The 27,622-nt window shown below is 29.5% G+C and overlaps 1 protein-coding gene across 1 annotated transcript; it reads right to left on the bottom strand.

The window, feature by feature from the left end:
* Positions 1-2,159: 2,159 nt before the first annotated feature.
* Positions 2,160-27,622, bottom strand: LOC107161482 (proteolipid protein 2). The gene is made up of 4 exons (XM_015507903.2): positions 27,260-27,622; positions 5,089-5,256; positions 4,445-4,561; positions 2,160-3,632 (listed from the first exon to the last, which is right to left on the bottom strand). The coding sequence occupies exons 1-4, from the start codon at positions 27,410-27,412 to the stop codon at positions 3,531-3,533; spliced, it is 540 nt and encodes a 179-aa protein (XP_015363389.1). The 5' UTR covers positions 27,413-27,622; the 3' UTR covers positions 2,160-3,530.

Raw genomic sequence — 27,622 nt, 5'->3', positions numbered from 1 at the left:
TATTTCGTAAAAATTTAAAATTCAAACGCACTTAAAAATTTTCCTATAATGATGCTTCGAGTTTTCTCTACAGCTACTTGAAGGAAAACTTACAGAAAACTTAGTGTTGTATTTTTAATCCTTAGTTATAAACACGAAAAATTTTATGATTTTTCAACTTCAAAATTGCATTCAAATTTTCATGTTTTCGGCAGATTTCGTAAAAATTTGAACTATAAACGCTTATAAAAAAATCGTGACTAACGATTTTTATTTTTTTTTTCAAATAAGCTACAATAAGAACAACTCATAAGGAACCTTGTATTAAATTTTCAAGTTTTTAAGGTCATCCAAAATTTTTTTACCGACACTTCAAAAAAAAATTCTCATAAAAATCGAAAATTTCAGTTGTCTATAAATAACTCAAAAAAAGTCAAAAATTTTTGAAAATTAAACTTTATTTAGATAACACTAACATAAACATTTGGTGAAGATTTCAAGTATTTACAGTGATTAGTTTTTGAATTACAACCATATAAATAGGGCCCAACATACACGTGCTAAAAGACTCCAACTAAATCTCCGACTTCGTATGCTTAAATCTTTACTAGTGAATAACAAACACACCAACCTTAATATAAAACTACTAATGTATAAATCCCTCATTAAACCCATTTGGACCTACGGTATCCAACTGTGGGGAAATGCCAAAAAATCAAATACAAATCGTATTCAGACTTTTCAAAATATAACATTAAGAAAATTAACAAACTCCCCCCCGTATGTTTCCAATCATACTCTCCACGCAGACCTAAAAATTAAAACTATTAAAGAAGAAGCTGCTATTTATTATAAAAGATTTCATAAAAGGCTTGCAACTCACTCAAATCCTTTAGTCAAAACACTCTCATCATTTGCTATTCCGGGAAATCCTCATTAAAACGCAACTGGTGCAGAGATATACTGACTTAATACCATAATTTAAAAAAAAAAAAAAAAAAAAAGCAATCAATAAACATAGATGTATCTATGAGAAAACTTAATGTATAACTTCAATTTATAAGTGTCATCAATGGGTGGCTGCTTTTATCAAGATATTCATGTATTGTTTTTATATTTTAGCTAATACTCTTATTGTACCCACGAGGTACAGATTGTGTATGTAATAATAATAAAGAAAAAAAAAAAAAACAACCATATAAATAAATCGATTTGTTCGAAAACTGGTTTTGCGTAAAAATTCCCGTTTTTCTGTCATTTTTTTTGTTTTTGTTTTTCTCGATTTTTTTGAAAACTATTGGAAAATGTTTACTTTTGACCTCTATAGGGCACTAAGTATATTTACTTTTACATCAGAAACCACCCCCAAAGTTTGAAATTGAAGCATTATTTCGACTATTTATGGTGTACACACACACACACACAAAAAAAAAAACATCTAGCTTAAAATAATTTGCGAATTTTTGTGATTTTTACATATTTTGTCAAAATTCAAACTTTGAATGCTTGTAAAAAAAAAAATGTGACTGAACTTATAATGTTTTTCAACTGCTATTGTAACAATATGTTAAGGCCTTGTATTAAATTTACAAGCTTTTCTACCACACAAATACATTTTTATCGATATTAGCTTAAAAAAAACTAATAATGATCGAAGATTTTGTCGAAAACTGATTGTGCGTAAAATTTCCCGTTTTTCCTTAATTTTTAGTTTGTTTATTACGATTATTTAGAAAAATATTTTACTCTTGACCCCCCCAAAGTACCAACTATATTCACTTTCTGATCGAACGAGGGACTGAAGTTAAAATTCGAAGCACTTTTACTGCCCCAAAACGTGATGGCAGACACAAAAAAAAATAAAAAATAAAAACACACATGGTAAAATCAATACATTTATCGCTCCGCTCAGAATCTAAAAACTAGGAACATAAAATGTCTAATATGAAAATTCGGAAAATTGAGGAATCGCAAGTGTTTTTGAATAATGTGAAAAAATATCAAGTAGCATACTATTACATTTTTTTAGGAATTTAATATATTTATTTTTATTGTTGATTTTCGTTTCAATGCGAAAACCTTAAGAAAATCGGTCTCCCGAAAATTTATTTCGAAAATAAATATTATACCCTGCCAAAAACATATTTATATTAAAAGAAAAAGAAAAAATATGCTTGACATTAATATAACCGTATGTTTATAATTTTAATAAAATAAAATACAAAAATTAAAATTAAAATTAAAACTAAAAATATATCAGTTGACTTTAGGTATATAATATATAAACTATAATAGGTAGGTATTAAAAAAAAATCATAGTTTTAGCCTATATAAGATATTTGTATCCAGTAAAATACCTAAGCACTTAAGCACATAATTATATCAATATGATTAACAAAAATATTAAATAAATATATATTTACAAATAATTTAAGTATAGTTCAATATTTTATTCAATAATTGTATAAACTGTTCACTGTTTATTAAAATGTATTTGTTCCAATCTTACACATAACTAACAGGAAAACCAAATGTAAATTATTAAATTTCGATGTAATATATATTCTTATATAGTTATATTCACATCATAAACTTAACGAAACAACTGTATCAATATTCATTACATATTTGATATTATAAATTGTGCTTTACTATCTAAAAAAAAAACTTAATAATTTAAACGACGATCGGACGTTTTTAATTCCGATACTTTTTTTACAATTTTCAATCGGACTTTGCGTATAACGGTTAAACATATCATAACCTATATGTAATCATCGTTGATAATAATATATATAATTTACATAATAATTAGGTATTGGTTTAGAATGAAATGTAAATGTCTACAGTGCGTTTGAAACACATGCAGTTAGGTACCAACCGGCACTGTTGGGTTTACAGTTAGGAGATATTTAAAATACACATAAAATAAGGTATTATGTTATATTACACCTATAAATATTTTAGTTCATTAATATCTGTTGTGAAAGTATATAAGCCAGCATAATACTATAATATGTCTATACTCTATATGCTTATGATTGCTCAAGTGTAAAGTGCAAGTACACAAACGAGCCGCGAAGACCGAACTATAAATATTCGAATAGGTGCAAAAAGACCAGTTGAAAAAAGCGAGATAATCTTTAATACTATATTTTCAGTATTTTCACGCTTACCATAATGTAATAATGGGTAAAATCTTGTGCATGCATTTTTACGATACGGTTAGTGTTGTTCATACTCCGAGAAACCCATGTTATGTTTTGAGACTTCACGAGAACATTTCTTAAATATCGTATTGGCTAGTAGCACTTATTGTTAAAATATTTACCTATGTCCTATTTGTATGTTGAATAATGTAATATGATACTTATATTTACGATTCGGTCTACAATGATATATTTCACCATTTATTACCTACCTAATAGAACATTTTGGTTCCATATTAAAATAAATAATGTATTAATAATAACTAACAAGTAATATTATATCGTATGTGTGGACAAATTTATTAATATAAGTTGTAGGCTTGTTTTTCTGTCTGGCGAATATTATTGCTGTTGAACAGTTGATGCAGTTTTCGACTTTTTCCAATCGCTGAATATCAGATACACTCCAGTTCCGTACACAGCCGCGTTGATAATTCCGAACACCTAAATGATTGTGGTGTAGTGAACAGAAAAAAAACAATATTTTTAGTAAGTATATATACCTAAACAGATAACCAAGTTGCTACGAACATTAAATCCGTATTGTTTACGGAATACTTTTCACGGCGAACTTTTTCCGAAAAGTATTAATCTATTTTTTATAATACCTACATCACTTGGAGTGTCGTTAAAAAACATCATTTTTGTAAAGAATTTTTAAATTTTACTGTTGTTATCACCATATTTTTTATTTAAGTTTTATAATTTTTCGAACGACGACATTTACGCATTTTTAATTTCGTATTCCGAAGCATAATATTTTCTGCGAATTTGTATACACAAAAATTATATTTAAAATTACTATAGGTGATCAACACTTATAATTGTGTTTAAATTCAATAATTTTACCAGATACGAGCTAAGCTCAGTAAGTTTATGTACGAAAATTACAAAATTACTTTTATTATATACTGAATATATAGTTTATAAATGCATTTTAATACATATAAATAAATGAGTATCTAAAGTCTTGTTGAGATATTGAAATGCGATGTAGTTCAGCTTCACAGCTAAGGATATTATGCTGCTATTCACAAAATTTCGGTCAGCTATACTACTTACTCCGATTATTTAAACTTCAAAAGTTGGGTACATGTTGAACATAATTATAATTGCTCCTTCGAAATTTAATTTATATGTATTGAAGTATTTTCATAAGAAATAAAATTCTACAAAACTTTAATATTTTTCGACTACTAAGTGTTCGCCTTATGTCAAATTAATCAACCTAATCAATAATCATATAGTACACTTACCCCTGCAGCTATATTTGGGTTCTTGTAATAAGAGTGATACGGCCTGGACCAGGCTGCAATTTGTACGATGAATGCGACCGTGTATAGGACGGTCAATAAGAGCGTGTTGAAGAATTCCTAGAAAAAAATTGATGTTTCGAATTAAAATATATAATTTATTGACAACGAAACCGCGATGGTAACTTTTTATCTGGTAGTAAAAATATTTTGTGTAAACTGGGTACCGATCTTTTTTCCGAATTATCTGACATATTAAGATTATAAGAACCTAGGAGCTAGCAGGATACATTTTTTGTTAAAATCATGTGCCTATTGATCAAAGTATTATATATTATTATTAGAATTGATTTTATATTATATTATAAAATCAATGTTATTAGGCATAATCGCTGGTATCGGTAAAAAATACTTGGGCTAAATTTACAATTGGTCCTGTACTCCTGTATAGTCCCCTACATTTAGCTGTTAATAATACCTATACCAAATCGAGTTTATAATTTACCCAATCCAAATTGAATGGGTATCTAAGGAACTTAATAGAACTTTCAAATACATTGCCTGTATAAATTGAATATTTGCGAGTTTTTTGCAGGCCATGAAGTAATATATTATCGTACGTGTTAATGATATAATAATAATAATACCGTGAGAACCCAATTGATTGGGAAATTGATAGCCTCCCGGATGGAGAGTAGATAGACGAAAGACCAGATGGCCGTCGCTATGAAACTGATGATGACCACGAATAGGAACCAATTGGTGCCCGGTAACCTGGCCGGCGAGGCAAGTGCCAAACATATTATGCCGAGTATCTGAAATTATAAGAACATTTACGTTAAAAAAATTAGTTATTATTAATCGATGCAAAATATATAAAATATATTTATACATTTATAAATTATATTTTATGTATAATAATAGTTATGAATATTCATCACAACGTAGGCATATCATTTTTTTTATTGAAAACTGATAAAAAAAAATTATCGTAATCGTGACGAGAATATAAAATTTTAAGGTGCAGTCTGTTGATCTCATATTATAAATTATATCACTGAAATACATATTTCACGTATATTTGCAGTGTTTAAAACTGTATATATTACTATGTTTAATAGATACAATTATAATTGAAATATGTTTGGATGAAATATCGATTACTGGATGGCTTTCAAAGGAAAACTTTTATTTAAAAACTATAAGCAATATTTTACATCATTTGAGGTAACGAGGTCAAATATATTGCCTTCATATTTTTTAGGATAAAAAATTATATATTCCGTCATTTTTAATCTTTAAGATCTTTAATACAAACTGTTCTACTTTTTTTATGACATTACCTGCGTACATTTTTAATTTCACATTACTAAGCGGAATATTTTTTGGTTTAATAACTTGGTAGTTAGAAGTATTTAAAGATTTGTGAGAAATTTGGAGTGAATCAACACCCTAGATGGGTAACACCGAAAAGTGTTGGTCCACTATTATCTACTCATCTAACCTTTAGATACTAATAAGTTATTACTACTCGTTTTAAATTCGATTTTTATTCATCAAAATACTTAGAAAAATATTTTGTTTTTGAAATTAATAACGAATATTATGTTATTATTCATAAATTCAAAACCCCATTAAAAAATGATAACTATAAAATATACATTTCTTTTATAAAAAAATGTTGTTTTGTATCCACTTAAAATAAATTATGTGAAAAAAATATTTTTTTAAAACGATAATAGTTAACGAAAAAATGAGCGAAACTTCCGGCGTGTATATCAAACAATATTATATAGGCACCAAAATAAAACAAACCCGATCGCCCACTATACATTACACACAGCAGCAACAACTGCTGTTGTACTCACGATGTCAAATTATATTTCGACGGATATAAATATACCTACAATATTATATTACACCCAGTACAATATAATGACGATTTGATCTATTCTAATACACTCAAAATTAGACGAGTACGACTGTATTATTGTAGTACCTATATACAGAATAGGCAGACGCATAAAAAAAAATAAAAACAGAAATCAAGGTCACCCATATTCCTACATAATATTATATATCATATTATTCCTAGATGATTAACCATCGTTTGCGATTTTTGAATACGATACGTATAATATAATAATATCTACACGCCGATAATATTATGTCGTATAATTTATTATTATAGTTCTCAGCGTGCGGTTTATAATCATAATATAATATAGATGAGGACCGCAGCACGTGCGAGCTTGTCGATGCCCACGCCACTAAGTCTTGGCCATGAAAATCGACGAATTTATTCGTCATCGCCAACATCGTTTGTAAGTTGTGGCTATAGCGTTAGCATTTGTATACCCCATAACCTACATACACATAGTTATATTATATATGTAAAATATATTTAATTTATAAATATAAAATATATATTTAATTTTTTTTTAAATATATATTAATAATTAGTTTATATATCATGTACAACCGCGACTGTTGTATATACTCGTATAATCGTATGACCGCACGCGATTTAATAATAATGACGTGATGTCTATAACGATTTTTTTACCGAAAACCCTGCAGTAAACCTAATAAAATATATAATATATTAATATTGTACACCATATTATTATAGAATACTGTGCGAAAAAAATATTATAATGACCAAACTAACCTAAATTATAGTAATAGGTATAAATGTATAATATAATATATTACAATACACGCGTGATAAATATTTTTTATAATTTTATATTCGTTCCGCGTTAAAGTTGTTCATCTAGGGCAGCGCTGCGGATAGTGCGTATAATATTGTATATTTATACACATTTTATTTTATGCGTTTTGCCGATTATACAGCCTGCGTAACACAATTTTGTAGCTTTTGATACGAATATAATTTAATTACTTTGGGTGGTTTTCGGACGGAATAAACAGTCTTAAATGTTTAATGCATGATTTATATATAACACAGTGAACAATAACAGACTACGATGTGCGCACAATACACACGCCACAAACTTTATTAATAAGTGCCCCTGATCGTCCCATATATAGGCTATAGTACCTACGTGTAAATGTGTGCCTTTGGATGTTATTAATGCGATAACTATAAAATAATCATTTATTACCATAAGTAATCAATAATATTTTCACTTTTCTAGGTAATATTTATGTTATCGGATGTTGGTTTTATTATAATATATCGATTGATGCCTTGATGGTGTCCGTTTTTATGGTGGCATCGGCTCATGTTTTTTTGTTAAAAATGTTGTTTTAATATTTCCATATCGTTAACTCCTAAAACTGCACACATTTAATAGGTTAATATCACACAAGTTTTAAAGTTGTTATATCCAAAAACCGCACATTCTTAATTTCGACCCCAAAACCTAGATTAGATGTACACAATAATTTATAATTTATTCAAAAAGAAAAAAAATGTAAAGCGTGTAAAATTTTTAAAGTTTGATTGGCTGAATCTATTACCGACATTTTTAAAAAACTTTAAACGATCTCAATCGGCATCATTATTATGTCTAATTAAAAATATTTTAATAATTTGATAAAACTGCAAAAAACCACTAAATACCTCTAAGTAACCACTGTATATGTATATTGTATACTGTATACCTACACAAGAGACAAGACCGACTAATAAAATAATATCGAGTGGTGACTAAAGTCTTAAAACGTGTTTGCACATGATTATTGCAGTATATCTTATAATCTTATTTTATCTAATCCGTTATTTAGCACTAAAAATAGTGTGGGGTTTTAACCACTTTAAGTTTGGGATATTTTGTTATATAATGACTGAAAAAGTATTCGGTTTTTTATTCGGGTCAAAATTAAAAGTGTACGGTTTTTGGATGCACCTTCCATATATTATCGGTTATCGGTTTTTTATCGGCAGCATATATGCATTGGAGTATCGGATATCGGTAAAAACTAATATCGGCCCATCCCCAGTTGGCTGTTTCACCTATGCAGCGAATATTCAAAAAATAAATGTCTAAATATTATAATCTAAACTTACCATGCTTGTTTAAATCTTATGACTGACGGCAAACCAGTGGCGGTTTATCCCGAAGATGGGCCTGTGTGCAAAACTAAAAAACGGCCCCCCTTCGTTTTTTTATTAAGTAATATAGTTATAGATATATAAATTCAAATTTAAAGTATGAATTTTTATTCTAAAATTATAAAATCTTATGGAAATCCACAAGGTACCTACTTTCCATTTTTATTAAAATTCCAATTACACAAGAAATTAGATGAAATTACGTCATACAAATAAAATAGTGTTGTGGAACGTTGAACAATAATTGGCCCCCTCAAGCCGAGGGCCCGTGGCATTTGCACACATCGCACACATGTATCACACGCCACTGCGGCAAACACTTGCAGTTATTTAATACTTGTAAAGTTCTTTGCTTTTATATATATAACACTCAGCTAGGTTATTTTAAATGTAATTGTAAATGTTTTGGATTGAGAGATTTTAATTTTGTGTATGATTCTTGATTTAAAGAGATTCCTGATGGGAAATATAAACCGTGGCAGATCAGAAGATAATTTAGGTACCATTTTTTAATCGTGAGTGTTGGGAAAAGTTGATGATAAAAAAAATTAAGATATTACATGAACAGAAATAAAATTGACTAGAGATTATATTAATCACACTAACACCGTTGGACAAAATGTCACACGATCTCTCACTATAATTAATTAACATTGACTTGTAGCATGTTTCTACGAATTTGTACTTATTGTACATAAGCGATGTCATAATAATATAATGACAGACGTTAGCGTGTTGTATCATGACACTTTAAAACTTAAAAAATGTTATGATTTTCATGTTGTCATATACTAACGAGTATTTGAAAGTGGCTTCCATGTATCTATATATTTTATATAATATAATATGGTCCTCGCGGTGTATTTGATTTAAACACTAAATTGATTGCGGTCAAGTTCGAATCTAGCCTGATAGCTGAGTGGGTTGACTTTGAAATTATGGCTGTGTCGGAAATAATAGAATAAATCACATCTGGCTTCTTTGAGGAACATAATTATACTCTGTCACAGTGGTGTACACAGATATTTTAAATAGGAGGGGATACATACAATTATTATATATGTATATTTATATTTTAAATTGTATTCATTCTTATATACGTCTATTGCCTATATCTCTATATACGTATAGTAAAATAAAGGGTTTCAACACCACTGCTCTGTTAACCATTTTAATTCTCTGATTTTATTAGTTTTAAAATATTTTAGGAAAAAAAAATATATAATTTTCCCTGTCCATCATTAATTAAATACAAAATATCCATAGTCACATTGGTCTTGCATAGGTACCTATACATTCACCTCCTCGGTTTCTCCACTGATATAATAATATACAAATTTAATATACATAGTGTTATGACTCAATAATAATATATAGGTTTAATACCTATATATTATGTATAATACCTAGGGTAACAATCATACAATAAGCGATGTTACCACTTGAGTACAGGAGATATAAAGCCATGACGGGCACGTTGTTTATACTGCAGCAGGTATGTCGGTATATATTATTGTAATTTATTATTAAAAGACGATACGTCGTGTGCATAATATTTCACTTATCGACCGATCGATTTCATATTATTATTCCCGTCACCGGGGCAGTTTAGTATTTTCTTTTCGCAGTCGCGCATAGTGGTTTTATTATTCTACGCTAAAAAGCGGTTAAAGTACCGTTCGTTCTAGGCACACTATCTGTGATGCACTAATGCAACATCATAAACGCATAAATATATTATTGTTATATTATATAGAAGGACGACGATGTGTGGGCATACATAGGTACCTATTTTTATTTACTATATATAATATTACATAATATTTATATAATATACTGTCCCGCGAGCCGACCGAAAGAGCGGTTTTCAAAAAATAAAAAAATATCCCCGAACAATGGCTATATTGATGCACACGAAACGCATATGGCCGATATGCTTGTTTATTGTTATTAATATTATTATTGCTATTATATATCTATGATGTAATAATGTGTGCACTGCACGACAGCGACGAGGCTCGAGTACGTGCAGATATTTTCCATTGAAAAAAACCGATTTTCGTACATTTTATTATTTTTATATTGCAATATACTCATGTGCACTAAAATATTATACCGCACGATTTTCGTCCAAAAACTGGCAAAGAGCTACGGTTACACCATGTATTCGACGACGTCCTTATTATTATTTTTTATTATTATTGTTATTATTTATTTATTTATTTATTTATTTATTTATATTGTTTTGGTCGTTTCGGTTAAAAAAAATATAAGGCATGTTATAGGTATATCAGAATATTAAGTGGTGTAAAATTAATTATTCTACACGCAGCACTGCAAGTATCTTATGAATTTAACTGTATTTAATATAACAATAATTTGTACATGTCCGCAAAATGTATATATCCGCACGTATACAACAGGTAATTCGCAATAAATATAATACCGTATACCGTATTTCTACAGCATACTCAATATATTATATTGATTCTATTATATAGATGTCAGTGGACGGTGACCTCTTTCACCTTTGGGCTCGCTGCAATCAATTAGATGTCAAATATAATATTATTATTATAGACATAATATATATATATGCATAATGCATTATGCATCGTTCATATAATATTATATTATAATAAATTGCAATAATTATATTTAAATATTATCATAGCAATATAATGATCTTGCGAGAAACACCATTATAAACACCATAACTACCGGAAACGGTCCATGAAATATTCTTATCTCAACAGATGTCGCTAGAAGCAATACTATATGATCATCCCTTCACCAATATGAAGTTGGAGAGCCAGTTAGGGCAGTTAATATAACAAAACATCGGCAACAACTAACAACACATTGTAAATAATTTTTATTAAATAGTTAACCTCGCAGTCAATCGTCAATGACTTAAAATAATAGCTATTAATAATATTTTTGAACCACAAAAAATATCCTTATATATAGGAAACGGTTAGTGTCTTGGAGAACGCATTATTGAAACAATTTAGACAAAGAACGTGCAATTTATTAACGTATAATTATATTGATCCAAACTTCTGACTAGGAAACTATTATACCCACGCTGCCACCATCACAAGACATATACAGATTAATCCGCCAAGCATGCTAACCCCTATTTACTCAAATTATTATTTTTGAGTTTATTTAAAAACTTATTTTTATTCTGTTACATCAAATTTTTCAAAAAAGTTATCCACTGAATAATTTACAGTTGAAAAAGAGAGTTCTCGTTTGAAAAACAGAAGTTTGTATCTCTACAGGATACTCATCCTTAAGTAATAATATATACAATTTCAAGGAATTTGAAAATATATTATGGTCTTTAACAATAATAATAATTTTTTTTTTTTTTTTTTATTAACAAAAATAACATTTACAATCTGTACATAGTAAAATACAATAAGCAAATATGTTTACAATTATAATAGTGACTTTGGATACATGAGAAGGGAAGCTATCCAGGGATAGGACCCTTTAATAATAATTCTAAGAATCAGATTTTAAATAGCTGCATATAATTAAAGAAAAAAGTAGTGAGTACATGTTTGTTGATTACTGATCACCCACTATTTATTAATGTTATAATTTTTTTTTGTATTTTACGGATGTATAAATCTTTGTAGGAAGTGAGTGTAGACAGTATGGCTTTAAACAATTACAACTGAGCTCTGACTGTATTTGGATACACTCCAAGTGCAGTGGCGTAAATAATTAAAAGATAAAAGCTGAAGGGGAGGATGCCGATGCAATACCGAAAACTAATTATTGTATAAAACAAAATTACTCATTAAAAAAAAATAATACCGATAATAATACTCGTGGTAGTACGATTGAATTTTTTCAAACAAATATTAAACTCCCGCGAGATGCTCTCTTCAGCAACCATCATAATTCAAGAGTCTTGACTATCTTGTACAGTTATAAAACATTATTATAATTATTCAAAAAAGAAAACGTTTCGAGTTTCCGAACCACGCAATCCGTGACATGTATTTTTTTTCGCGGAAAAATACGATTTATATATAGCAACTCTTTATTTATTTTGTTGACATGTTTTTTATTCTTCTAATATTGTTGAATTTCTCTTTGTGAGAACGAACCGGAGAAAATGTCGTAGTTGCGTCGGTTTAATTGTCACAGAGAAAAAACCTCCATAATATTCTCGCTGCACTGTATACAATATACATATACAAGGAACCCGATTAAAATTACACTACCGATTAATACGCGCTAGACCATAATTTTTTCCATTATTTTCGTTTTTACTCGACTCGCGGTCATATTCATTGAACACTGCACGCCGAATTTTGTCATAAACTCGTAATACCGCGTCAAATTTAATCATAATATATATTATTATATTATGTTATTATTGTTCTTCAGCGCGAAAGTCAATTTATCTATAACCTATTCATGTACCTATATTTCATACAGGCATAATAATATTAATAATGATATTTTGTTTTGGACAATAGCTATATCTATAGTCCCTGTACTATAAATAGATACAGTGATGAAGTATTCGAAAAAAGTACATAGGTACCTAATTAATATAATGCAATTTTTTCACTCAAAAAAATCGTTAATGTCAACCATAAGTATAATATGCTATTTACCTTCTGGCGATGACAACAGTGCAAATACTGAATCGTGTTTCTAACAACACATACCCAATATAGGCGCGAAAACTCAAAAACGATTATTTTATGGCCCTTATTATATAGTGTTATACGATAAAATAATGTACAATATAATCCCCATTTTTTTCTAATGTAACCTCAGCTGTCAATCATATTTTATCGATGTTTAAATCAACTATTATGCGGGATAGTGCCTACTCGAGGTGACATATTATAATAATATGGAAATCCGTGTTTCGAACATTGTACATAATGTAGACAACAGAAAATTATGCACACCTTTTTAATACTTATACTGATTTTTATTATACGCTGTATTATACAATACGCCATATAGTGTATCTTTCCTTCTTATTTTTCTCGACGATTTCCTGATTCAGTGTTTGACACTACAGTGTACCATTCGTTATGCGCCTATTATACAATATAAATAATATAATATATAGCAGATAAGATCACATCGATGCTCGCGAACCATATGCGGCTCTTGCCACAAAGTTTATAGAGTAAAATTAATTAATTAAATATAAAAAGCATTTCTCAAAAGAAAAATCTCATACCTTGATGTGGATCTGAGTAGTTATGGTCTGTGTGGTGAAAAAAATTAAAAGGTTTCTTAATTTTTATAAAATGAAAAACGTGTCTTTATTTTACAAATATATCCTAACAATGTAGCTCACTTCGAATTAGCTTCTATAATTTGTGACTCCCATAATTAAGGTTAGTGGCCACTTCTGGTATATAGTATATTATTATATGATACGACTGATGCATGTCTATTTTTAGGATGTCCAGAAACGCTGCAAAATCGTGACTTTACGTCTTAACTATTTAACTGCAGATATGCTATTACTATATGATGAGGCCGACGCGTGTAGTGCCATGTTTCCATCGAGCCATTTTCGAAACCCGAATTCTCTTACTACTTTACAATATTAATATGATTTATTGAACGAAGAACTAAGTATAACATCTAAATTATAAGGTGCGTCGTCGTGGCACCCGTAATCGTCAACTCCCCCTTAACATATCTCATTCTTTTTGGAACCCGATATGTATCCATTTTTACGCTTCTCGAAAAAATTTCATAGAAATCATAGAATACCACGAGTATATACCTATAAACGATACAACTATAGATATACTATACTGTGTATATAAATCAAGAACGTCCATTATAAATGGGAAATATATAATATATCGGACAAAATCAATTAATCGTACATGAACATTTTCAAGTATACTTGAAATAAATATATTTATATCGATCTATATATATTATAATTTATAGGAGCTGTGATGAATATAATATTTCGTTGTCTCTCGAAAGACATCGTCAAATGCCTTTTATATATTACACAATATGACTGTTGATTATATTATAATATACACATCTGGGTTGAAATCGTTTATTAGAAATTTCGGGTGTTCAAAATATTAAAGGTGTACGCAGTTTTTGTGCGCACAAGAAGTATTTAAAATAAATTACACGTCCATATACGTCCGCACGTATATAATAGTCATTATTATATAATTTTGCTGTTGATCATTCTTCGATCACCCCCAACCGTATAGAGACTTTTTTCTTAGTAATATAATATGAATTATAAAAATAATTATTTATGTTTTTGGGCGCGCGTACGATGAAAAGTTTCACGAGAATTTAAAATTCGTTCCATTAACACGTCATAAACGTCACATGCATTTTATTTTACACCGACTCATCGCCGTCGTGACACGATGACGCAAACGCGTTACGAGCGATATTCGTATTTCGGTATATAATATATAATATTATTGTAGTGTAATATAATATAAATTATTATTTTATATACGTACCGATGTAATGTACATTATAATATGTTATTATATTCGCTCCGTATAGTGCCATCACACAAACACCAGCTAATATGGAAACGTTCTGTCACGATGGTTCTATATGAGAGTATATTATATATATATATGTTCATGACGTTCATGTACTTAGACGTATTTGCCACACTATAAATATATCTATACAAGTCATCTATGTCATACCCATATTATGCATACTCGGTGCAGCAGTAAAAATGACTATGAAGACTCGACGATTTTTTTTATAAAAACGTACGTATATACATCATACAATTATGATAGCCCAGAGAGACGTTGACACAACCTTTAATAGGTATACATTCGGACGTCAGCGCCAGTATGCCTAACTATGGTACTTACCTGTATTATTATAATAAGCTTTCATTTCCGTGGGAATTTCGTTTATAGTGCATACTGTGTAGGCATAATGGTTGCATATAATATACGAATACTATACCAATCGTGGTACCGATGTTTAATAAATATATCGTGTGATGTGTATATTATAAATTATTATAATATTATTTTTATGTCATCGGTGCGGCATACGCATCCTATCACTTTTTTTAGCTTCTACCCATTCTTTACACTGAATTTCAATAATGAAACAGCAAATATTTATATTACATGATTATATTATATTATTTCCGATGATGACCGCATCTGCCTTTGATTAATAATGTGTTATGAAAATAATAATAATATTTAGAATCGAAATCAACGTTTTTAATCAATCTTTCTTTTGAAAAAAACCTACGATAAAACTGCACAGACAGAAATATATTTTAGTTATTAGGTAAATAATATATATATATATATATATCATAAAGGTATAGGTAATTATCGATTGTTTTTATTGTTTATGTAGATTATTGATATCTTAATATATTTTAACCGTGTAATAATAGATTTAGACCGTGCAAGCATCCGAATTGGTGATTTTTCACTATACTTATATGAGTAATACTACAAGTCATGTTGGCTGGTGCCGATGGGGGGAAAGGGTTGCGGTTCAATAATATGATAATTGACCCGCGAACTACGTGTCCTGAAAGATTAAATAAGTAAATTAACTTACTCTTACGATATATACTTATACTTATACATAAAACACACGTATACCTACTTATTATTATATATATGTATGTGTGGCAGCGAATGCGACCATCCGTATAATATATACTATTATAGGCTCGCATAATATATATGATACGCGATTACACGCGTGAAAAATACGAGTATATAATAATATTATATAGTCCATTTAACGGTATCTAAACAAACGCCGTTCAGGAATACTGATTAAGTGTTGTTGTTTTTTTTATTTATCAAAGTATATTGCTGCAGCTACAGTGACATGTATTATGTATGTGTGTCTGTGTGTATGTTGACATAGGTACTATTTGTTGAACTATTGCGACTATATTATATATTACATTATGTACGGGGAAATGGGAAATTATATCTTATCAACGCCATGCACTGTCAACTGTACAATGAGTTAATAATGCAAGCCCAATATAACATTGTAGCAAGTCACTTTTGACATACCGACAAAATCATACACGTGGACACTGCTATAATAAGATTTATGAGATTTCGGAGTAAAATGCGGCAAAAGTGGATTATCAAAATTAATTTCTGATTTTTTATTGAAGTAAGTTCGCGAGTGTGCTTGCGATAGTTTTTGTGTGGGAAGTCGAAATATTTTTAATCCATAAATCTTTTTTACACAGTTAAATTTCGACAGTAATACAGTATCTATATTCAATTCATTGTGTATAAATGTATTTATCCCATTCACAGGCACAATATCAAAAAATTTTCAGCATACAACCAAAAATGAAAGCAAATAAAATAAATTAATGTTGGTATACATACTTGAATCTAAAATGCATTATACGGTGAATAATTTAAAAAAAAGTAGACTTCAAATTATTTGTATTTTATAAAAACATACAAAAATTATGAATCACATCGAAATATCCAGATATAATTAGCTATATTTTAATATCTTAATAGTTTGGTTTAAAAAATATATTAACTAGGTATCAACTAATCTAATTTCCCTCATTATCCTATAAAGTATAAGGTAAAATTTTATTTAGAAAATATTAATTACAGACCACGGGGGAATGCTTCCATGGTCATGGGGGGATCCTCATACACATACAACTGGTGTAGGATAAATTAAAGAGAATTTCATAAGTATACATAAATACATAATACATAAAATTAAATACAGTATAATATTGTCTACAGTTTTAGAGGGTTTATCAAGATTTTTCAGGTGGCGTGCCCTATTGGTAATTCAACTTTGGGCAATTCATCAAAGGGTTAAGAGATGAGGTTTTACATATTTGCTATTCAAAATGGCTTTTTTATTGGACTATTATTGGAATATTAAATTGTGTGGATGATTATTTTATCGGATGACAGGATGCAGTATACAGACATCAACGACAAGAGTTCTATTTCACTGGAACTTCCGTGGATACAATTAAATAATCTATGTATGTAATATAGACGGATTGTCAGATAGATGTCCGGGAAAGATTCCAGCATATAGCCGCTTAGGCTGCTGTTAATTTCAGGATTAATCGCGAGATCGGAAAGCCACGATGATGATACATCCGTGAATCGTCGCGTCCTATTAACGCGGTGCTCTATTTATAATATTATATAGGATATATAACTACTCGATTTTATGACCGTGCAAGAATAGTATGATATTATTATTATTGTATTGTGCGTATGACGCGGGTGAACCGAATGCTCGACAGGACAAAACGGTGATTGTGATTTCTAATCTCGTCGATATATACTATAATATACATTTATAACCAGACGACGGAAAATTGAAAAAAAAAATCATTTTCACTGATGAAAAACGAACGGTTTGTTGAAATATTTTTACGGGTCGAAGGCATTAAATATGAGCGGTTCCACGCTCGTGCATAATATTGCTGTATAATTTTCCAATTCAAATCTAAAAACGATGAGTAAGTAGCATTTTTTTATTTTTTTATTGTACTCACATAGACAAAGGCTATATGTATTTTATTTTTAATTTAATTTAATTTTTTGGTAAGAAAATCCTCACGGGTAACAGATAGGTATTTACTATTTAGCAGATGGGTAGGCACTTCAAAAGTGAACATTTTCAATAATTTCAATTTTTTTTTTTTTCATGTGAAACATCTAAAGCTACACGCATGAAACATATGTATTACGCCTTTAAAATAAAAAAATAATTTTTTTTTTTTAAATCTGACGATTTTGTTTTTAATTATTCGACGTTTGTTTCTTTTTAATAAAACATCTTTTCAATTTTCATACGTATTTTCCGAACTGCCAGGCGTTCCGCGACGGCTCACTTAAAAAAAATAAAATAATTTTTAGGCCATTTTCTAAAAGTTTAGTATTCTAACTGTTAATATTTCAGTGTAATAATTTTATAATATATATATGAATAAGTCCAGGATGTAAATACCCAAAACCGAATAAAAGTAGCTAAAAATGACGTAGATATATAAAAAAATTACCTGAAAGTTTTTTTTTATGATTTTAGTAAAAATATTTTTTATATATTTTATATTTCATAATGTTTAAGAGGGTAATGATATTACATATGACAATACGGTTAATTGAATATCGTCTTAAGTCTTAACTAATATTCTACAATAATTACGGAACATTCAGTGACTTTATTTTTATGTATACTTATTATGACGTTATTAACCGTGGTTGACACAGCCACAAACATTCTTTTGAAACTAACTACTTTAATAGGTTTCTACGTATCTTCGTCATTTATTTATATAGTGGTTGGTCTCACGAATATATATGTACACAATTTATGGCATATAATATTGTCACATATCCATAGACGATACACGTCTGAGTAACTATCACGTTATTATCATATATGTATTTCTTCAAAGCCGACGATGAATTGTTTTCTTTATTTACAACTATTCCAATTCCATATACATATCGATACATGAATGTATAAAATTATGGCATATATGTGTATATATATATAGGTATATAATATAAGCATTGTACGCGTTGGATCGAGCCACATCCATCACACAGTAAAACGTAACAATTAATATAATTGCTTCGATATAAAACACGATCTCGGGATTCGTCTCAACCGGCCAACGATTTTGTCTGAAAACGTAATTTTCTTATACCTATATATAACTGTTATATAATAACTGTATAATATATGAAAACCAATCATATTTTGTCCAACGTCGTATGACGTATATACATGCAATTATTTGTGTTTTAAAATTATTTTTTATCCAATCACGTATTATATTTTATTCCTCTGCAGCTCAGCAACTTTAAAGTCATTTTTTACTAAATATAGTTTTATACTTTAATGATTTAAGTTAAATCCGCATTATTCGCGGTTCATTTATTCCTACCACGTACCTACGGTGGCGTAAACAAAGTTAAAATAAACTCAGTAGTCGTTTGATTGCACCGAGGTAATGGTAGGGAGGTGAGGGGACGTATGTCAAAGCATATTGCAGCGACGAACCCATATAATAATATGTGATGTATATACATGGAAAACCTTTTAACCGTTAAATTAAGAGAAACTTTTTCTTTAGTTTTTCTAATGAATTGTATTTTTTTTTTTTATTTAAAATTAAGCCGCAACAACAAAGATTATTGGCTGAAGTTAAATTTAACATATGGTGATAAAGGAGGGAAATTTATACAATTCAAGCTTGGGGTGTGAAGGTGTGTTTAGATTAAGTTATATAATTTAGTTAATTTTAAAAAGGTAAATATCTTCTGAGTGTTGTCGGGGTCAGGACCAAGAGCTTCGTAGAGATTGTCAGCTAGTTTGAGGTTGACTCTAACATTGTTGTGTTCACGGCAGAAGCATATGATGTGTTTGACTGTAGGTGTTTCGCCGCATGATAAACAAGGTTCGGGATCCGTTTTAGACATTAAGTGTTTGTGGGTTAACCATGTGTGACCGATTCTAAGTCTATTAAGAATTACTTCTTGACGCCTGGTAAGTGGAGTGGTTGGCCATGGGAAAATGCTGGGTTTGATTTCGTTTAGTTTAGTACGTTGGGTTGACCAGGAGTGTTGCCAATTTGAATTGTATTTTATAATACTGCTGTGATGTTTTTTTTTTATCACCGAAAGTTTATAGTTTTCGACGACGAATGAAGCGTTGGAAAGTGATCTTTTTAACTGTCCTGCAGCTGGTGGTAAAGTGGGGATCCGCAAAAGTGCAGCAGAGCGTATCCTCTACACAACCACACACTGAAATTTATTTCACGGTCCTTACAAAACATAAACTGTTGGTTACATCTTAATATATTCATATTACAACCTATCCTTGCACGACGCATTTTACTTCCATAAAATTGTTTTCGTAGAGTGGTCTGGTTGTTGCATAGATCCCTGCATTACCTTTGTCGTGATCAATGAGCTCAGAGACGTGACAAAAATAATATATTGTCCCTATCGAAAAACACATTTTACCGTTTTATTATTGAAAATTGAAAGTCACCGAACTTTTTTACGGATTGACAATATCGTTAATGTATAATGTATATTGTATTATTCAATAATATTAATCATAATAATAAAATCAATAATTATTATTGTATTATAGTTTATAACAGTAAAATACCCGTAATATTGGATTGGTGAGTGTTATGTAATATTATGTTAAATTTGTCAGAGTAAAAGACAAAAATTATTTTAAAATAATTATAACAATCAATAAGCCAAAAAACAATGCATTTTATCAAGCTCGTGAATCGTCGTATTTCTTGCGACTGTAATAATTATTATATTATAAAGTCATCGTTTAAACAATTCTATACACCTACGCTTGTAAAAATATCAATTTTTTCAATTACCATTATAATTGCGATATGCGCAATGTTTGAATAAGACAGTTAAATGTACACAATTCCAAATAATTATGACAATGTCATTATTATTCAGTCGGAAACCGCTCCCGAAAAGACATAAAATGAGTCGACTATATCGAGACATCGCAATACGCATGCAGAGATAAATAGCTGCCAATTAAATATATGTAAACCACTTGATATGATAATATATGGATGATACGTTGATAAAAGTAAATTTGGTCATTTTAAAATTATTATTATTAGATATCCTATATCACGGGAAGTCGGGAAACAATTTCTATGTAAGTAAGAAAAGTTAGTTTTCAGTTTTTCACCATCAAATTATTTTTTTTTTTTTTTTTTTTTTATCATGAATTATCATGGTAAATTTCAAAGAAGTGGAAAAATGTATTTCCTCTTTATTTTCTGTAATGATCTTTGCGATTTAGGCCGACGTAATATATAATATAATAGAGAGAAACTTATTCACACTTACCCAATAAGCAATGTTGCTTATGATAGAAGATACAATATAACTTAGAACTACACAAAAAATTAATATAGGAATGTATAAGCAAATAAACATTAATATCTACTTAAATAAATTAAGTCAAACAAATAAAAAAAAACAAATATTTAATAGTATGATTTATAGTGTGCACTGTTCACCTTTTGCAGTTCAGCCAATGTATTGAATATATAGAACCTACTATTACTATAATATTGTTAAACGTTGCAAAATGCATGATTTAATATTAAATTTTAATTTACAATGATTTCAAAATATACTTATACCTATTAATTATTATTATTTTATTCTATTTTATTTTGTCTGTCGTAAGCCTCGGTACTCGGCAGCAATGCCAATGGTATTTTTTATTACTTACGAGTATTATTGAAGTCTCGTAATATTTTGACGTTTAACGGTGGTGGTAGGTTAACATTCGAAACGTCAATTAGTTGTTAATGTTATGTTTTCCGTGCAAATCCATATCATCACGACCCCTATGACCGTATATTGTTATAATGTCTATTATTTTATACTTATGCAGTTATGTACGTATTATATATTGTATACCACCTATATGATGGTTTCTGCTTACATGTGCATAACATGTGGCTATATAGTTTTACTATTGTTCTGGCAACCAAAAATGTTCATAGATTAATACACCAAATAGTTAAAAGGACATAGTAGTTGCCCGCATACTAGTTAGTTGGTTATAAACGATAATGTCCATATTATAATAATATGAATATATTATTATTGATGGATATAGGTGTAAAACAGTAAAAGGATTTATGTACTATTTTCTTCCACGACCGCATAGATACAAGGACGCAAGGGTTTTGCAAAAATTGTACATTTTTATTTTTTTCATATAATATATATATAATATTATTATATACCTACCTACATATTGTGACATATTAGCACAAAAAATAATATTAATATAAAGATATTGTTATATTTTAAATGATTATCTACATTTTATTTTAAATTTATTGTATACAACTTTTTTTAGTTGAAAAGTGAATCAGCCGAAAAGGAAAGGGTACGTTTTAGGTCGAAAACGGCCATACCCCTGGTGCAACACGACAATACCTAGACAGTGCTATGAATTTTAGGAGAAGTATTGGCAACATAGTTCCTTCTCCGGTCCTCGATACCATAGGAAAAAAAAGTGCTATGTATTATACTAATGGACCCCCTTATTATTATAATTTAGCCTTCTATTTTATAATATGCCAAAAGAAATATTAATAGGCTTTGTCGTAAAGTTTTACTATATACGGTAAGATGTTTAAGACATGCCAAATTATTATTTACCAGCCTTTTGTTATAGCCGTTATAGGTAATATGTTTAAAATTTTACAAATAAGCATACTTATATTCATAAGTTTATTTATATAATGAATTGAATACTTAAATATTCATAGGTGATAGGCTGTATTGTTATTTTAGTAAGTACGTAAATAAATAGAAACTGCTCGTTCAATTTTTGATCTCTAAAACATCAATATTTTTCGAAATATCAACTTAAAAAAATTCACCCAGTATATAATATTATACATTACACATAATAATACCTATTATACTAGACGCATAATTTATTATTATTTAGTAGGTATATATACACTGTTATAAAACCATTTTTAATGCCTCTCATTTTATCTCATCCTAATGAAAATAAAATAGGAACATATTATACATATATATACACACATAAGGAAGTCACCGAGCGGTGTGGTCCACCTCCGCTTTAATTATTTTTTACTTTTATGCGAACGGGGACCGGACGACCGTCTTGTAATTACGATTGTATCAAATGTTCGTTAACCGGTAGAAATTAGTTTAATTAAGTTCAATTAAGACGTTTAGCCGTTTGTGCATCGCGTGCAAGGAGCGTAGGTATACAATATACATAGCATAGATCATAGATCTTAATAATCTTATCGTACGGCGCCGTTGCAGGTCAGTGTGTCGACGCCAATCATCATAACATTATATAGTGTACCCCGTATATTGTAGTGTTTGCAGTTTACTGCTGCAGGCGGAAGTACAGAGATGACTTACGAATTTACGCGTTATAGCAGGAAACTGAAAAATATAAATACGACCACGTCACCACGAATGCGACAACGTATTTATTAATGAAAACCTTCTCGAGCGTAGGAGTGTTTGCAGCAGCATACTCCGTCGAAAAACACCGTTGCTAAAACGTACAACCCATCGTCGTCATTCGTCCTACTTAAAACTGTGTGCATGTAGTACAACCTAATGTAGGCATGTAGACTGACCTAATAATCATTGATCAATATTATTGTTATATATTTACCGAATACCGAGTGTGACTGATTTTTAAGGGAAATTTCGGAAAATAGTACAGAAAAACATATTACAGACTATTATATAGCGCCTATCTTCATATCTTCCCTTTGAACGAATAATATTGTCTATTTTTATCAGTGTGTATAAAGTGTACAATGTATGCATACAGAGGACAATATATATTGGTATAACACATTATATATTTGAATATTTTATAATAATTTATTTGAATAATTTATAATATTTAGGTTTAAATAAGTAATAATTATGACAGTGGAATGGTATACAGACCTATATGAAATATATTTTGCACCTGTGTAATTAACAATATGTAACTTATAGACAAAAAATGCCCATCTGAAAACATTAATGAGGTGAGTATTATTAAATTCTATATACGTATCTAAATATCTAATGCTGTTCAAAAATAATCAAGTTTACAATGTTTACATGTGGTTTGAAATTTGAATAAACATAACGATAATAAAATATAGGATAGGTAAGCGTCAACTGTAGCGTCATCTGTTTATGTTTGTTCGATGAACAATTGTTTAAATTTTCATAAAGTAACAATCATAATAAAGAAAATAAAAACAGCTATTATATGCAGGTAGCCGATAATTATTATCGCTCTGTATATAAATATAATATATTAACAAGGAGTGGACTTGTAGAGCAGGTATAAATATATAGGTGAACTTTTATTTTTCCGTCTTCCTTCGCGTAGGTTAACTCGTGTAGCGTGCACAACAATATTATTCGTATTTATACACATAATATCATACAAGTTATTCCCCCAATACATGTTGTAATTGCCCATAATTTTGTTTTTTTATTTTACCGCATTCCGTTCGGATATTGTTACTATGTAATGTTAATATCATTCTTGCAGCTGCACCGATCAGGTTTTTAATGGCCCGGAGCTTTGTTGTTGTAATTATTTCATATATCAAGTAGTTTGATCAAAGTCTCCGGAATCTGTATTATGTATGAACGGTTTAAAGCTTAACCAAAAAATCGAAGCAAATACGTAAAGAATAATGAGGGACGATTTTGGTTCAGTCTGTCACCAGAGTACCAGACCATAAGCGTTTGATCGACCGTTTATTATCGATCTCACCTATACGTTTATACGCGGTGCATGGAATATATAGTGTTAGTGCTTAAAGGGTTTACATTATTAAAATTTATTCATGCCCGAGTAAGACAGTTATTAATTATTATTGCGACGCTTTCCTGAAATAATAATATGTTTTTTTAAATCACAATTTTTTCTTTACAAACCAGTGTCTAAAAATAAAACGGTACGTACGTGTCACTTTTTCTCTTGCGTATGTGTTAACATCAGGCAAGTCGTTTGATATTATAAAATGGTGTGGTGCGTTTTCCACATCTACTATAAATTTAATGTAACTAACTATTTCCATATAACAACAATAGTCAATTAAATTCGTATATACATATGTCTTATTACGAAAATTTTGATAATTGTTCTAACGTAAACTAAACGTCTTGTTGTGTAGTAAGTTCAATCGACAATAAAATATATTATTCTATTCAGATGTTCAGCTAAAATATATTATTTATAATATTTATAACTAGGACATATATTTTAGAATGCAGCACAATATGTATGAAGTATATAACTGTGGATACGCCGCAGTGACTCTGTTTTTTTCTTCAAACTGTACAAGAATGGGAATATAGATATTTTTAAAACTCGATATATATTTATATATAAGGATTAAACGATTAACGTAGGTGTTTAGTATTTACAGCTGTATAATAAAGCTATCCAATTAGTTATCACTTGGTGAGTGCAATATGGACCTAGATTTTATCTTTAGATATTTTCTTTTTTTTGGTGTATAATATAATACCATTATAGAGTATACCACTATCTGCTTTTCAGTCCAAACACGTAAATAATTGCAGTATTCGGAAAATAATAAAACATACAATTAAATTTCCGTTTATATTATAATATTTTCATCCATAATGTATAATAATATGATAATAATTGTGTGTATTACTTTTTACAATATGACAAAAAGCTATTGTAGTAGCCTTGTGGAAGTTAGGCGCGCCAAGAATGCTTAAACCTATTTTGATGGGTTTACACGTGGTGGTGGCGGTGTGGGGCTTGGCCGATGGGTGTTTCTTTTTAAGTATACACGCGCGCTCAACAAATTTTATTAAAATAACAAAAACATGAATTCGGAATTGTATACGCATAAATTATAATATTTGTATTAATATTGTGTTTATACTAGTAAAAAATATGTGTTAAACTAAAATGTCAATGCGTATCCAACGTTTCCCTGCTTAAACAACTACAACTATAATCTACAAGTTACAATTGCTTGTATATAATTATATAATATATAAATATATATTATTTTAATAAACCACAATACATAAAAAAAAAAACACAACAGCGTGTTTTGATTATTTTAAACAAATATTCGTGTTTACGGTGTTTACGCTGTAATAATAAACTATAATACTTAAATGATTCATAAGCTAAAAATGTATTGCCAATAATAAAATACCAAACACTCACGATGATATAATGATTTTATTGATAATTTTTATTATGTATAAAAAGTTACGTATTTTTAGCTTTGAATTTTAAATACTTTTTTTAAATCTTCTAAATGTTTCGTTAAATAGGTTTATTTGTTCCTCGACCACAAATACGAGATACAATCATTTTGTATGGAAATTTTTTGAATTATTTAAACTGGATACCATTGTATTTTGTAGTTCTTTACAGAAATATTCCATATAGGTACTGTGCTGTAGCGCTTTACCGCCGCGGTGTGCAAGTTGACAGTTTATCTCTGACTAGAATATCATGATTCATTATTATGAAGTATGGGCATATTATTAAGAACTAAGAAGGACTGTTATTTGTACACATTGTTATTACCTGCTATTATTCAAACGACTTCAACGGTAAAAAACATATTTAATTTCAAAAGTACTTGGGGAAGGATAGGTCTAAGGTTTAAAATATGTCATCCGACAACAAAATCCCAGTGGAATGTTTTGGAGTTCGGTGACCATACAAAATAATAGTTGGTTTTGTGGCTTGGTAAGGCGCGGTCGTACGCTCAATCTGCGGAAACACACCGAGCGTACGTACCGGTCGCAGTTGCTAGCTCCCGGATGGGTGACCACCCGGCATTTTTAGCAACATATCCTTGCCACACATACACAAACACGTGTTACAACCCTACCCACATAAAAACCTACAAACAAATATACAAAAGTAGCCCCTACCGCAACACCCCACACCGAATGGCCTATGTTGCCGCGGGTTCTCCTTACAACAACAAAAAAAAAAAAAAATAGTTGGTTTTTACCGAAATTTTAATTTTAATTTTTTGTAAAAACTAATTATTATAATAATATATAGTTTCCTAATTAATGCGTATCATATTATATTTAAAACGTAAATATATTCATCATGAAACTTACCAACTGCGCCAATTTCAATATCCCCGGCAAGGTTTTGAAATACTTGTAGTTGATTTCAACCCAAGAGAAAATGTTATTGATGTTTCCATTTTCCACTCCAGGTTTACCAGGTTTGGAATCGGGATTTTGAACGGTAACCACAGTGTCCGGCATTATTTAAATATAATTTTTTTTCACGGATTTATTTATAAAACTAATATCGTATTCTTGTACAATATTATTGCGTTAACGTGATATAATATATTTATAATATCAATTATTATGTACCTACGTAAACGTCGTAAACGTTTAAAAACAAATGAGCCCGCCGGTCGTTGCTCGTGTGTTGGCTGGAATTGAACTACTCAACTACCTATTCGAAAA

The sequence above is a fragment of the Diuraphis noxia genome, unplaced genomic scaffold (genome assembly GCF_037042655.1).
Source record: "Diuraphis noxia isolate RWA-SAM2 unplaced genomic scaffold, SU_Dnox_SAM2 contig0004, whole genome shotgun sequence".
NCBI lineage: Eukaryota > Metazoa > Arthropoda > Insecta > Hemiptera > Aphididae > Diuraphis > Diuraphis noxia.
This window is presented reverse-complemented; position numbering and strand designations above follow the sequence as displayed.

What these genes read in the sequence shown, in the direction of transcription:
- LOC107161482 (XM_015507903.2), bottom strand. Translation starts at nt 27,412, where the DNA reads ATGCCGGACACTGTGGTTACCGTTCAAAATCCCGATTCCAAACCTGGT. An exon ending in CAATCAATTGGGTTCTCACG is followed by an intron (nt 4,562 to 5,088) that starts GTATTATTATTA and finishes ATTTTTTTCTAG; the next exon opens with GAATTCTTCAACACGCTCTT. An exon ending in ACCCAAATATAGCTGCAGGG is followed by an intron (nt 3,633 to 4,444) that starts GTAAGTGTACTA and finishes ACAATCATTTAG; the next exon opens with GTGTTCGGAATTATCAACGC.